A 12581-nucleotide genomic window follows, 5' to 3' on the forward strand; every position below is an offset into this window, starting at 1 on the left:
TTTGAGAGAGAGTGAGTGAGAGAGAAAGAGAGCAGGAAAATAATATAACAGGGAGCAGGGAACCCCATGCCGGGCTCGATCCTAGGACCCTCAGGATCATGACCTGAACCGAAGGCAGCCACTCAACCGACGAGCCACCCAGACACCCCTGTTTTGCTTTTATTTTTTTATTTATTTTTTTAAAGATTTTATTTATTTGAGAGAGAGAATGAGATAGAGAGAGCATGAGAGGGGGGAGGGTCAGAGGGAGAAGCAGACTCCCCACCGAGCAGGGAGCCCGACGCGGGACTCGATCCCGGGACTCCAGGATCACGACCTGAGCCGAAGGCAGTCGCTTAACCGATTGAGCCACCCAGGCGCCCCAGAGGAAAAGTTTCTTTTTTCTTTTTTTTTTTTAAAGATTTTATTTATTTATTTGAGACAGAGAATGAGAGACAGAGAGCATGAGAGGGAGGAGGGTCAGAGGGAGAAGCAGACTCCCCGCCGAGCAGGGAGCCCGACATGGGACTCGATCCCGGGACTCCAGGATCACAACCTGAGCCGAAGGCAGTCGCTTAACCGACTGAGCCACCCAAGCGCCCAAGATTTTTTTTTTTTGACAGAGAGAGCGAGCGAGAGCAGGAACACAAGCAGGGGGAGTGGGAGAGGGAGAAGCAGACTCCCTGCCGAACAGGGAGCCTGATGCGGGACTCGATCCCGGGACTCCAGGATCATGACCTGAGCCGAAGGCAGTCACTTAACCAGCTGAGCCACCCAGGCGCCCCTTTGCACAGGATTCTTCAGATGTCCCCCCAGTCAGTAAGAACAGGGTTAATGCCTATGGCATGGGGCTCGCAGGCCTCTTCCACAGCTTTTGGCAGATCGTGCCAGTGCTGGTACTGGTGCCTGTGTTGTGGTGATTCTGCCCCTGAGTTCAGAATATCTCCCTGTTACATAACGTCACCCAAGAGTGGTGAAATATTTACATACAGAAAGTACACATTATTTTATTATTTAGTTCTCCTTTATGTTATAGTGAGGGCACATATTATAGGGGATATATTGGTAAAAGTTATGTATCTAGTATGTTATATTATTAATGAATTTCATTTCAAAATAGAAAACAGGTGTTTCAAGCCAATCAGAAAAAAGGGGGGAGGGGCACCTGGTGGCTCAGTCAGTTAAGTGTCTGACTCTTGATTTCGGCTCAGGTTATGATCTCGGTCGTGAGATTGAGCTCCGTGTCAGACTCCACACTCAGCAGGGAGTCTGCCCAAGACTCTGTCTCCCTCTCTCTCTGCCTGTTCCCCACTGCTCTTTCTCTCTCAAATAAATAAATAAATCTGAAAAAAGAAAAAGAAAAAGGGGGTTGTTGAGTTTGAGAGTTGCGAACTACTGAGTAAAGCCATCAGGCTCCCCCGGGTTTTGTCCTTTATCCTTATTTTAAAGTGAAATCTTTTGGCTGTTATAAATTAAAGGTACAGCTGGCCTTGTCTCTGTGGCAGAAATGAAAGCATCAGTAATTTATGTTCAGTTTTTGTAGAGAGGGTATCATATCAGAATAGTGTGTATTGTATTTCATTGATTCAGGTGGCTCTTGTTTCACCTAAGAATTTTCGCTGTGGCAGAGGGTTCTTATCTTGTACCTCATTTTTCATTCTTTCAGTAGACTTTGTGCAGTGTCAGCATTGGGATATGATTGAAATTTCTGGTGATGCAATCTGAAATATACTAATAATGGTCTCTTCCATCAATAGAATTATTTTTCTCCTATTGAATTGGGTTTTTGGTGTTAATACCATTCATGGCTCCCCTAGAGATGCCCCTGGTGATAAATCTCTGCTGTAGATCAGTATCGTGATAACATTTTGATATATCATCAGCACACCTATAATAATTGAAGAATCAAATTTTGAGTTACATGAATATTTATTTACTAAATGTATTTTTATTTTGCATGGAAGTTCCCTTTGCTTGTACTAAATTTATTACTTTCTTTCCAGAAATGTCTAATGCAAAAGAAAGAAAACATGCTAAGAAAATGAGAAACCAGCCCACTAATGTGACTTTATCTTCTGGCTTTGTGGCCGATAGGAGCACAAAGTACCATAATGGAGGTGGGAGACCTTTCCAAGCTCAAAAACAAGGTAAGAGACACACAGTACTCTCGCCATTCTGTTTGGATCAAAATGCTTTTGTCAGCTCTTTTTTTTTTCTTTTAAAGATTTCACTTTATTAGAGAGCGCGTGCACATGAGCGTGAGCACATGCATGAGCAGGGGGAGGGGCAGAGGGAGAGGGAGAAGCAGACTTCCCACTGAGCAGGGAGCCCAGCTTGGGGCTCAATCCCAGGACCCCGAGATCATGACCTGAGCTGAAGGCAGACGCTTAACTGACTGAGCCACCGAGGCGCCCCTTGTCAGCTCTTTTTGATAGTTATTATTTAAATAGTAAATGGCCTGCATTAAAAACAGATACAGTTGACCCTCATTATTCACACATTTTGTATTTGCAAATTCACCTAGTCGCTAAGCTGATTTGTAACCCCCAAATTAATACTTATGGTACTATGGTGGTCATTCGTGGACTTGCAAAGAGAGGGAAAATTTTGAGTCACCCCATGTGGACGTTCTTAGCTGAGGTTCCCAGCTGCCTTCTTGCTTCTGCTTTCTTACAGATATGACCAGAGTGGGTAGACTGTAGCGAGACTGCACAGCAGAACACAGGGAGCTCCCTCTCTGGGTGGGGATTGAGTTCTGGTTGTGGGCAGCCTCAGGCAGATCACTTAGCACTTCTGAATCTCTTTTTTCCTTTGTAAATAAAGGAAACAGAATGTACCAGGATGAGTTGTTTTTATGATGTGAGATTGCAATTGATGTGATACGTGTGTGTGTATATATATATGTATATATTTCCTCCAGGAACAGTGTTTCAGTATTTGCTAATTCAGTGTTCTTTGTGACTTTATAGTGCATAACTACTGGGAATAAGAATTGGCTGTATGTATCTTAGAGTGGGTATATTATATCTCTACCTTAACACAATTACTATTAAATTACACTATTTTAGGGATGCCTGGGTGGTTCATTTGTTTGGTTAAGCATCTGCCTTTGGCTCAGGTCATTATCCCAGGGTCCTAGGATCGAGCCTCGCATCGGGCTCCCTGCTCAGTGGGGAGCCTGCTTCTCCCTCTGCCTGCCGCTCCCCCTGCTTGTGCTCTCTCTCTCTCTCTCTCTCTCTCTGATAAATAAATAAATAAATAAATAAATAAATAAATAAATAAAATCTTAAAAAAAAATTACACTATTTTATTTCCTAAAAGAAGGACAGTGTGTTTATTGTATCCGCATTTAACTTGCGTGCTGATTATAGAACCTTATAGGGTGATATGAAGGTAATAGTTGTTCATTGGGTAGCAATAGAAAATGCCAGTTTAGGAAGACAGCAATCAGGTGACTAAGGACTTTTGGGGGACACTTTAAAGAAGAGTGTGCATTGAGTCTGATTAAGTAAGTTTTAGACTCATCTTCATAAGATTTAGATTCGGGTCCAGCAGTTGATGCCTACTATGTGCCATGTAATAAGCCTTCGCACATACTACCTCATTTAAACCTCCCAGTGACAAACTTTATAACATGTTTCATGGTTTACAGGGGCTTAAAAATTAACACTATGATGGAAATAAGCTGGAACACCATAAAATTCTCTACTGATCTCTCCCTCCATTTGCAGACAGATTTGATGTTGTCTTAAAGTAAGTGGTTTCAACGCCAAGACATGGGTATAGAGACTTTGCTTTTTTTTTTTTTTTAAGATTTTATTTATTTGACAGAGAGAGACACAGCGAGAGAGAGAGAGAGAGACGGGGGGAACACAAGCAGGGGGAGTGGGAGAGGGAGAAGCAGGCTTCCCACCTGAACAGGGAGCCCGATGCGGGGCTCGATCCCAGGACCCTGGGATCATGACCTGAGCCGAAGGCAGACGCTTAACGACTGAGCCACCCAGGCGCTCCTAGGGACTTTGCTTTTATTTTTTTCTTTACTTTAGCACAGGCTCCCAACTTGAGTGTGCCAGAGATTTAGGATAAAAGACTGAATATACAAAATCATGTAAATTGTAGCATTTAAGGGAGCTTAGATTTAAAATCTGTACTATTTGGAGAAAAGGTCCCTTGTATCAGTTATATGCAAGGTTAATTTGTCAGGCTGGCAAGATTAGCCATTGTGCTGCCTGCTAGCAACAACACCTTGGGCAAGGTAATTCACCTCCCCATCCGAGATTCCCTTAGGGAAGATAGTAATGGCCACCTTACAGGGTGGTTGTAGGATTAAAAACATGATTAGCGTTGCCACCCAGCAAGTGGTGTTCTCCACTGTAATCCAGATCCTGGTAAGGCTGACATACTTCATTTTGTTTTCTTTTTGAAAATAAACTAGAGCCTTTTTCTGGAACTTCACGACAGCGGCAAACCAAAATGACCCACCATTCCCCGGTCGATCCTGATGTGAAGGAACAGTCTTCCTCCAAAATAATGTTTAAAAAGAAGGGAGGATGGAAGGCAGGTCCCGAGGGCACGTCTCAGGAGATTCCCAAGTATATAACTGGTAGGTGTTTGTGAAGAAGTGAAGTTTGATTATATGATGAGCTCTCTGTTTCTAACACAGCCAGATTTCCAGGGCTCTCTGTCTTGGCCCTGCCTCCACGTCTCTCTCCTCTCCTCCTTCCACGTTGGGCCCTTCTCGCCTGCAGCCTGGACTTTGGCTGTAGCTTCCTTGAACCTGATTGCTCTCCCCTCTTCCGTTTCTTTTTTCCTCTTCTTCATCTTCTTATAAGTCCATATCTGTGAACTGTTCCTTTTTGTCCTAAAATCTTCTTTGCCCTTCCCCCACCCCTTTTTTAAATATAAAATGCCATCTATAGTCCTCAGCACACATTCTCCAAAGATGAAACCAAATTTAACGCACTCCGAGGGTAACTAAGACCTATAAATACCTGTCTCCAGGCCCCTTCAGACCTTGTCTCCAGTCACCCCTGTTATCCCATAACCCTATATCCTTTAGGTGTGCTTTCTAATCTCTGTGCCTTCTGTTTACTTCCAAAAAAATTCTGTTTTTCTATAAGGAAAACTAGTAATAGTTATGGCTACATATTTGGAAAAAGCAGAAAATGTTTTAAAAAACCCTTGAAGTTGCAACCATTGTTAAAATCTTGCTTTTTCTTTGTTTTCTTGTGTGATTATTGCACTTAAAAATGGTTGAGATTATATTGCACGTCAGCCTCCGCTTTAAGAAATTCTTTGTATACTTGCTTTTAAACTTTTTATCTGATTAGAAAAGTAACACTGAATCTTTGTAGAAAAGAAGTTGAAACAGAATACTTTCATAATCTGATAATACAGAAATAACCACCCTTGGTATTAATCTAATTGGGGGTTCAGGTGGTGGGTGAGTTGTAAGCTCATGTACTTCAAATCTCTCTTCCTTCTGAGATCTACCAGAAGTATGGATTCAAGACTTGTCTTTAATGATGGTGCTGTTTTGTCGGCAGCTTCTACTTTTGCTCAAGCCCGAGCTGCTGAAATCAGTGCTATGTTGAAAGCAGTGACCCAGAAGTCTTCTAATTCGCTGGTTTTCCAGACCCTGCCCCGGCACATGAGACGGAGAGCCATGAGCCACAATGTCAAACGCCTTCCCAGGCGGTTGCAGGAGATTGCCCAAAAAGAGGTATGAATTTCACTTATTGTAAATGTTTAAGTTAGTAGTTTGTAAAAGAAATTGAGACGTGTTAACCTAATAGAATTAAGATGAAAACCAGAAGCAACATGCTCATTTTGCATATTTTTTTTGTTTATTCATGATTCCCCCCCAACCCCCCTTGCTGTCTAATTAGTAGGCAGTTGGATATTACACATAGTGTTTGGAAGCCCTTTCTTTTTTTTTTTTCTACTTTTTTTTTTAATTAGTTTCAGGTTGGAAGCCCTTTCTTTTAATGGCATTCAACAGTTGACAGTCTCCTGCCGGATTTATTTATTTACTTATTTATTTTTAAAGATTTTATTTATTTATTTGACAGAGAGAGACACAGTGAGAGCGGGAACACAAGCAGGGGAAGTGGGAGAGGGAGAAGCAGGCTTCCCGCGGAGCAGGAAACCCGATGCGGGACTCAATCCCAGGACTCTGGGATCATGACCTGAGCCGAAGGCAGATGCTTAACAACTGAGCCACCCAGGCGCCCCTGGTCCCCTGCCAGATTTACTCTCTCTCTCTTTTTTTTTAAATTTTTATTGTTATGTTAATCACCATACATTACATCATTAGTTTTTTGATGTAGTGTTCCATGATTCATTGTTTGTGCATAATACCCAGTGCTCCATGCAGAACGTACCCTCTTTAATACCCATCACCAGGCTAACCCATCCTCCCACCCCCCTCCCCTCCAGAACCCTCAGTTTGTTTTTCAGAGCCCGTAGTCTCTCATAGTTCGTCTCCCCCTCCGAATTCCCCCCCTTCATTCTTCCCCTCCTGCTATCTTCTTTTTTTTTTTCTTAACATATGATGTATTATTTGTTTCAGAGGTACAGATCTGTGATTCAATAGTCTTGCACAATTCACAGCGCTCACCATAGCACATACCCTCCCCAGTGTCTATCACCCAGCCGCCCCATCCCTCCCACCCCACCCCCCACTCCAGCAACCCTCAGTTCATTTCCTGAGATTAAGAATTCCTCGTATCAGTGAGGTCATATCATACATGTCTTTCTCTGATTGACTTATTTCGCTCAGCATAACCCCTGCCAGATTTAAAATACAATCCTGACCTTACCACATAAGCGATTTTAATTCTGCATTTTGGGGGTGTGGCCAGCTCGAAGTTGGAAGGTTAAGAAAAAAAAGCAGCATCAATGCCTGGTGTTTGCCTTTTGACTTTTTCAACGTTGAAGACTTGAACCTTGGGTTTAATTTTTGTTCAAGTCTAGTTGTTTTTGGCTTCACCAGAATCCTTGGCGTGGGCGTTGTCAGATTGTCTAAGCTCCCCGTGTCTTTGCTAATTGACCCCGAAGTTCTCCAGGAGGTGCCTGCAGTGTACTGCTACGTACTGGGCGGGGTTAGGATTCATCAGCATAGAGTGTGTCCTTAGCGGCCCACGGACTGAGGGGGAGGAGTTTTTGTTTTTGTTTTTGTTTTGTTTTTTTCCCCCACAAAAGTTTTGCTCAGCTATGAAGGAGATTAAGAGTGAAAACCGAACAGGAATGTTGTGCTTTCTAGATATAACGTAAGGTTTGTTTCCCAGTGATCAGTTTGGCATTTGTCTCTCAGGACCTAACCAACATGAAATGTATAGGTTTTCCTCGCTTTATATTTTTCATCCTATGTTTTGCATTTAGTTCTAATCTCAGAGGTTAGAAAAAAACAATAAAACCAGTAACAACAAAGCTAGCATCTGATTTATTTTCTTGCTCTCTAATATGAATAGCAACAGTAAGCTTGTGTTACTGTGTGGAGCCTCTTATAAATATTCTAATCCTCATAGTCCACAAAGCTTGCCCAGTCAATAAGTGATAGGACTGTGCTTCCTCTCTAAGTTTGCCCATCTCTGAAATCTTCACTCTGTTGCCTCCCCGTCTGCTCTTTCTTTGGAAACATAATCAAGTTAAAAAAAATAAGCATACCGGGGTGCCTGGGTGGCTCAGTTGGTTAAGCGTCTGCCTTCGGCTCAGGTCATGATCTCCAGGTCCTGGGATCAGGCACTGTGTCGGATTCCCTGCTTGGCCGGGAGTCTGTTTCCCCCTCTTCCTCTGCCCCTCCCCCTGCTTTGCTCTCTCTGTCTCTCTCTCAAATAAATAAATAAAATCTTTAAAAAAAAAATGAAGCGTATTAATGGAATCCCCTTAATCTAAAGTTAGTTGTTGTTGTTGTTTTTTTTAAGATTTTATTTATTTATTTGAGAGAGAGAATGAGAGAGAGAGAGCAGCAGAGGGAGAAGCAGACTCCCTGCTGAGCAGGGAGCCCGATGTGGGACTCGATCCCAGGACTCCAGGATCATGACCTGAGCCGAAGGCAGTCGCTTAACCAACTGAGCCACCCAGGCGCCCCTAAAGTTAGTTGTTTGAATTCCTCACATGTAACTTTGTTTTGAGATAGTTACAAACGAGGATCTACCTCTCTCCTTGAAACCACAGGCTGAGAAAGCAGTACATCAGAAAAAAGAGCATTCAAAGAATAAATGCCATAAAGCTCGAAGATGTCACAAAAAACGGGTGCTAGAATTTAACCGTAGACAAAAGAAGAACATATGGTTAGAAACTCACATCTGGCACGCCAAGCGGTTTCACATGGTCAAGAAGTGGGGCTACTGTCTCGGGGAGAGGCCGACGGTGAAGAGCCACAGAGCCTGCTACCGAGCCATGACAAACTGTTGCCTCCTTCAGGTATGCTCTTCCAACTGGTTTTCTTCTTCTTTTTGTTGAGACAAAATGGAAGTGATGTCTGGGCTCAGCCCTAAGGGGTAAGACAATGGGGGAGTCAGGGAGGCAGAGGGAGTCAGGTAAGAGGGAAGAACGGTGTGATAAAGACGAAGAGAGTGAGATCGAGGATAACATGAAGGTGAGGTTAGTTCGGGAGAAGTAAGTAAGAACTAGGTCCTGCAGGGTTTGGGTGGTCATGTTCGAGATTTCTTTGGCATTGATTCATTTAGAAGTCGTTCATCTACAACAAATATTTGTGTGCCCTTATAGCTATGTTCAAAATGCTGTTCTAGATGCTTATGATTCAGTGGGATGCTAGGAAGTTTGTTTTAAATTTTTTGAGAGGACAGTTTGTTTTAGAGCCTGGTAATAGTGTTTATCTTGTCCCTCTCCCCTCCCCCAGTTGCTAAATCAACTGCTTTCTCTCTTCCAGTACATATTTAGAAATTTGCTCTTTGCACGGGGTCTGTCTGGATGGCAGGATGACCTTGGCCAGATTTTTTTTTTTTTAACTTTTTTATCTGAGTATAGTTGGCACATAATGTTATGTTAGTCACGGGTGTACAACATAGTGATTTGTCAACCCTGTACATTATGCTGTGCTCACCACAGCATAGCTACCATGTGTCACCACACAGTGCTATTACAGTGTCATTGACTGTATTCCTTATGCTGTGCCTTTTATCCCCATGACCTGTTCATTCCTTAACTGGAAGCCTTGGCCACATTTTGAAAGCCATTGATATTAAGATTGTCTGATATCAAGATCTTGAGAGCAATTGTAGCAGAATAATCAATATAAGAACCTTTAAAAAAAATTGTGGTAAAATATACATAACATCAAATTTTACCACTTTAATTATCTTTTTTTTAAGATTTTATTTTTAAGTAATCTCTACACCCAGCATGGGGCTCGAACTTAAAACCCTGAGATCAAGAGTTGCATGCTCTATGGAGTGAGCTAGCCAGGCACCCCCTTTAATTATTTTGAAGTGCACAGTTCTGTGGCATTAACTGTAGTCACGTTGTTGTGTAACTATGATCACCGTCCATCTCCAGACCTTTTTCGTCTTCCCAAACTGAAACTCCCCCCATTAAACAATAACTCCCCATTGCCCACCCTCTTGCTTCCAGCAGCCACCATTCTATTTTCTGTCCCTAGGAATTTGATCATTCTAGATGCCTCATATAAGTAGAATCACACAATATTTATCCTTTTGAGACTGGCTTATTTCACTTAACATAATGTCTTCAAGGTTCAGCCACGTTGTATCGTGTGTTGGAATTCCCTCATTTTTGACGCTGAATAGTAGTACTCCATTGTGTGTGGTACCGCATCTGGTTTATCTGTTTATCCAACAATGGACATTTGGGTTGCTTCCAGCAAACTCTGACTGAGCCAACCAGGTGTACCCACAGATTTTCTTTCTGAAAAGGACACCATAACTTAACATTTTAAATGAAAATTCATTTTGATTTTGCTTTCAATTGGTTTAAGAACATTTGCTAATGTCCTAGGAATAGACAGGCTTCAGATTTTGACTTATGAAATGATAGCTTTAGCAGTGTGGTCTGTGTCGTGGACCTGTAGAAGTTTTTCTGATGTGGCTTTTGGCTGCTCACAGTTTTCCCCCATGTCACTTCCTAAGTATTTAATTATGTCTCTCCCTCTGTGCAGGATTTATCCTACTACTGTTGTTTGGAGTTGAAGGGCAAAGAGGAAGAAATACTGAAGGCACTTTCTCCGATGTGTAGCGTAGATGCAGGTAAACCTGTTTCAAAGCTGAGCGCTATTTTAATCTTTGCATATTTATTCATGTCATGAGCAAGTAAGCATTTTGGAATTCAAACATATCTCAAAATGCGTGAGACAGTTCTTGTTCCCAGGGAGTGTGTTAATGTTAGGGAAGGTAGGGTGATTTCAAATCATTTCTAACATTGTCAGGTGTAAAGTGAGAGAGCCATTGTTCTGGTGGAGTGAGTTCAGTCGGGCAGAAACTCAAACCTCATTAAATCATTCATTCACTGTTGATTGAGAACTTACTGTGTGCCAGGCTTTGATCTGTGCAGTGATCAAAACCAACACCTCATCCCTCATGGAGATAGACAACAAGTAACTGCAGGGCGATCGGGAGACGACACTGCCATCTCAGCACTGGAGATCATGGCATTTTGTCTTTGTTTATGTCAGGACTGACTTTCGCGGCAGTTCACTGCCTGTCTGGGAAGCGCCAAGGTAGCGTCCTGCTTTATCGGGCAAACAAATACCCTCGAGAGATGTTGGGGCCTGTCACATTTATTTGGAAGTGTGAGAGGACCCCCGGTCACACTTCTGAGAGCAGGCAGTTGTGGATCTGGCTTCATCCAACGCTTAAACAGGTATAATCCTTGAGATTATTTCCTAGAGACTCTGTTACTGCATTCTTAATTACCATTGAAATCAATGCTTTGGAAATTTAAATAGTATGAGAGTTGGGCTGATGGCTTGGTATTTGAACATAGGGAAGAATGTTATGTGAATATGAAATGAAGCAAATCTTGACCTTTCACTTTTTAGTAAGCCATAGTGAAAGTAGAGATGAAAACCCACCATATTATGCAGTGGCTTGAAATGCTGCATTTGGTCTAATGCTCCTATGAGACCTGAATTCACTGGTATCTAGGTGCTTGTCAGAGCCTCTTTGATGATGAGAACCTATTTCGAGTAATTCTGATGATTTTTAATCTCTCTTATTCATTTATTTATTTATTTTTTTGGTCTATTCACTGCTTTTTTATGGTAGGCTGTAAATTTTCTCTTTAATCTCATTTTCAAAAAAACGTTAATTGTTCAGAGTAGTTGTGTTATTTTCATTAATCTTTGTTTTCATTAATCTTCGTAAACAGAGGTTTTTTTTTAAGATTTTATTTATTTATTTACTTTTTTTTTTTTTTTAATTTGTCAGAGAGAGGGAGAGAGAAAGCATAAGCAGAGGGAGCAGCAGGTAGAGGGAGAAGCAGGCTCCCTGCTGAGCAAGGAGCCCGATGCGAGACTCAATCCCAGGACCCTGGGATCATGACCTGAGCCAAAGGCAGATGCTTAACTGACTGAGCCACCCAGGCCGCCCCTGACACTTAGGAGTTTTTTTGTTTCAAATGCCGTGCACTGTTTAGAAGCGCCAGAAAGCTTTTTGATAATCATGAATTTCATTTAATTTGGAGATAAAGATGTAAATTTTTTAAAGGGAGTAAAAAATAACATGAACTAAACCGCCTGAAGTGTTTCAATATTTCCTTAGGATATTTTAGAGGAACTCAAAGCAGCATGCCAGTGTGTGGAACCCATCAAATCAGCCGTCTGCATCCCCAGCCTCCTGCCGACAACATCCGAAGAAAAAAGCCAAACTGTACTGCCTGATGAAAAAATTGGCAAGAAAAGAAAACGGAAAGATGATGGAGAAAATGCTAAACCCGTTAAAAAAGTCATCGGTGACGGAACTAGAGATCCATGTCAACCATCTTCTTGGATCTCTCCAGCCACAGGCATTATAATCAGGTACAGGCTGAATTTGCTCTGAACCCGCTGAACAGTTTTAGTGAAGACTTGCTCTGTTTTCACCAGTGGCTCAGACATGTATATGATGGGAGTTTCCATCTTAAGACCTTTTCTGTCTTTCAGTGACTTGACGATGGAGATGAACAGGCTCCGGTTGATCGGTCCACTTTCCCACTCCATCCTGACTGAGGCACTAAAAGCTGCTTCTGTCCAGACCGTAAGAGTCAGTGTGACTGTGGTGCTTTATTCCACTCGTGTCCTTCTTTGCAAATTTGTGAAACCTAACATACTTCGGTAGCATTTGGGGCCATGGTCTATAAATGTTCATTTGGGGCCATGATCTATAAATGTTTATTTCTCTACCTCTGCTTATTATCAAATATGTCATCATCTTTCACTTCTAGGAGCGCAGATCTCAGTGAATCTAATAAGTAAACTGACTTGTTCTTATTTAAATGCAGACTACCCTTGTAGTTTGTGAGTTTTGTGTTTTGTGGGTAACAGAGCCCTTAAAATTACTGAAAGTGTGTGCTGTTTTTTGTTTGTTTGTACTTGTTTGGTGCATATTTTCTGGAGCTAGTTTTTTTTTTTTTTTTTTTAGTTT

The 12581-nt window shown here is 42.0% G+C and overlaps 1 protein-coding gene across 4 annotated transcripts in view; it reads left to right on the plus strand.

Moving 5' to 3' along the window:
• POP1 (POP1 homolog, ribonuclease P/MRP subunit) overlaps window positions 1-12581 on the plus strand; it is a 37419-nt gene that overhangs the window by 3964 nt on the left and 20874 nt on the right. Inside the window, exons 2-9 of one of the 4 annotated variants that reach the window (XM_035011595.1) lie at window positions 2074-2126; window positions 4415-4582; window positions 5526-5701; window positions 8158-8406; window positions 10121-10208; window positions 10634-10821; window positions 11721-11977; window positions 12101-12200. In XM_035011595.1, coding sequence (XP_034867486.1) covers window positions 2074-2126; window positions 4415-4582; window positions 5526-5701; window positions 8158-8406; window positions 10121-10208; window positions 10634-10821; window positions 11721-11977; window positions 12101-12200 — 1279 coding nt within the window. Of the gene's footprint in view, window positions 1-1982; window positions 2127-4414; window positions 4583-5525; window positions 5702-8157; window positions 8407-10120; window positions 10209-10633; window positions 10822-11720; window positions 11978-12100; window positions 12201-12581 lie in introns of all 4 variants that reach the window. The other 3 variants (XM_035011596.1, XM_035011597.1, XM_035011598.1) reach the window with 3 other exon arrangements.

This window comes from Mirounga leonina, unplaced genomic scaffold (assembly GCF_011800145.1).
Source record: "Mirounga leonina isolate KUSES-001 unplaced genomic scaffold, KU_Mleo_1.0 Mir_165, whole genome shotgun sequence".
NCBI lineage: Eukaryota > Metazoa > Chordata > Mammalia > Carnivora > Phocidae > Mirounga > Mirounga leonina.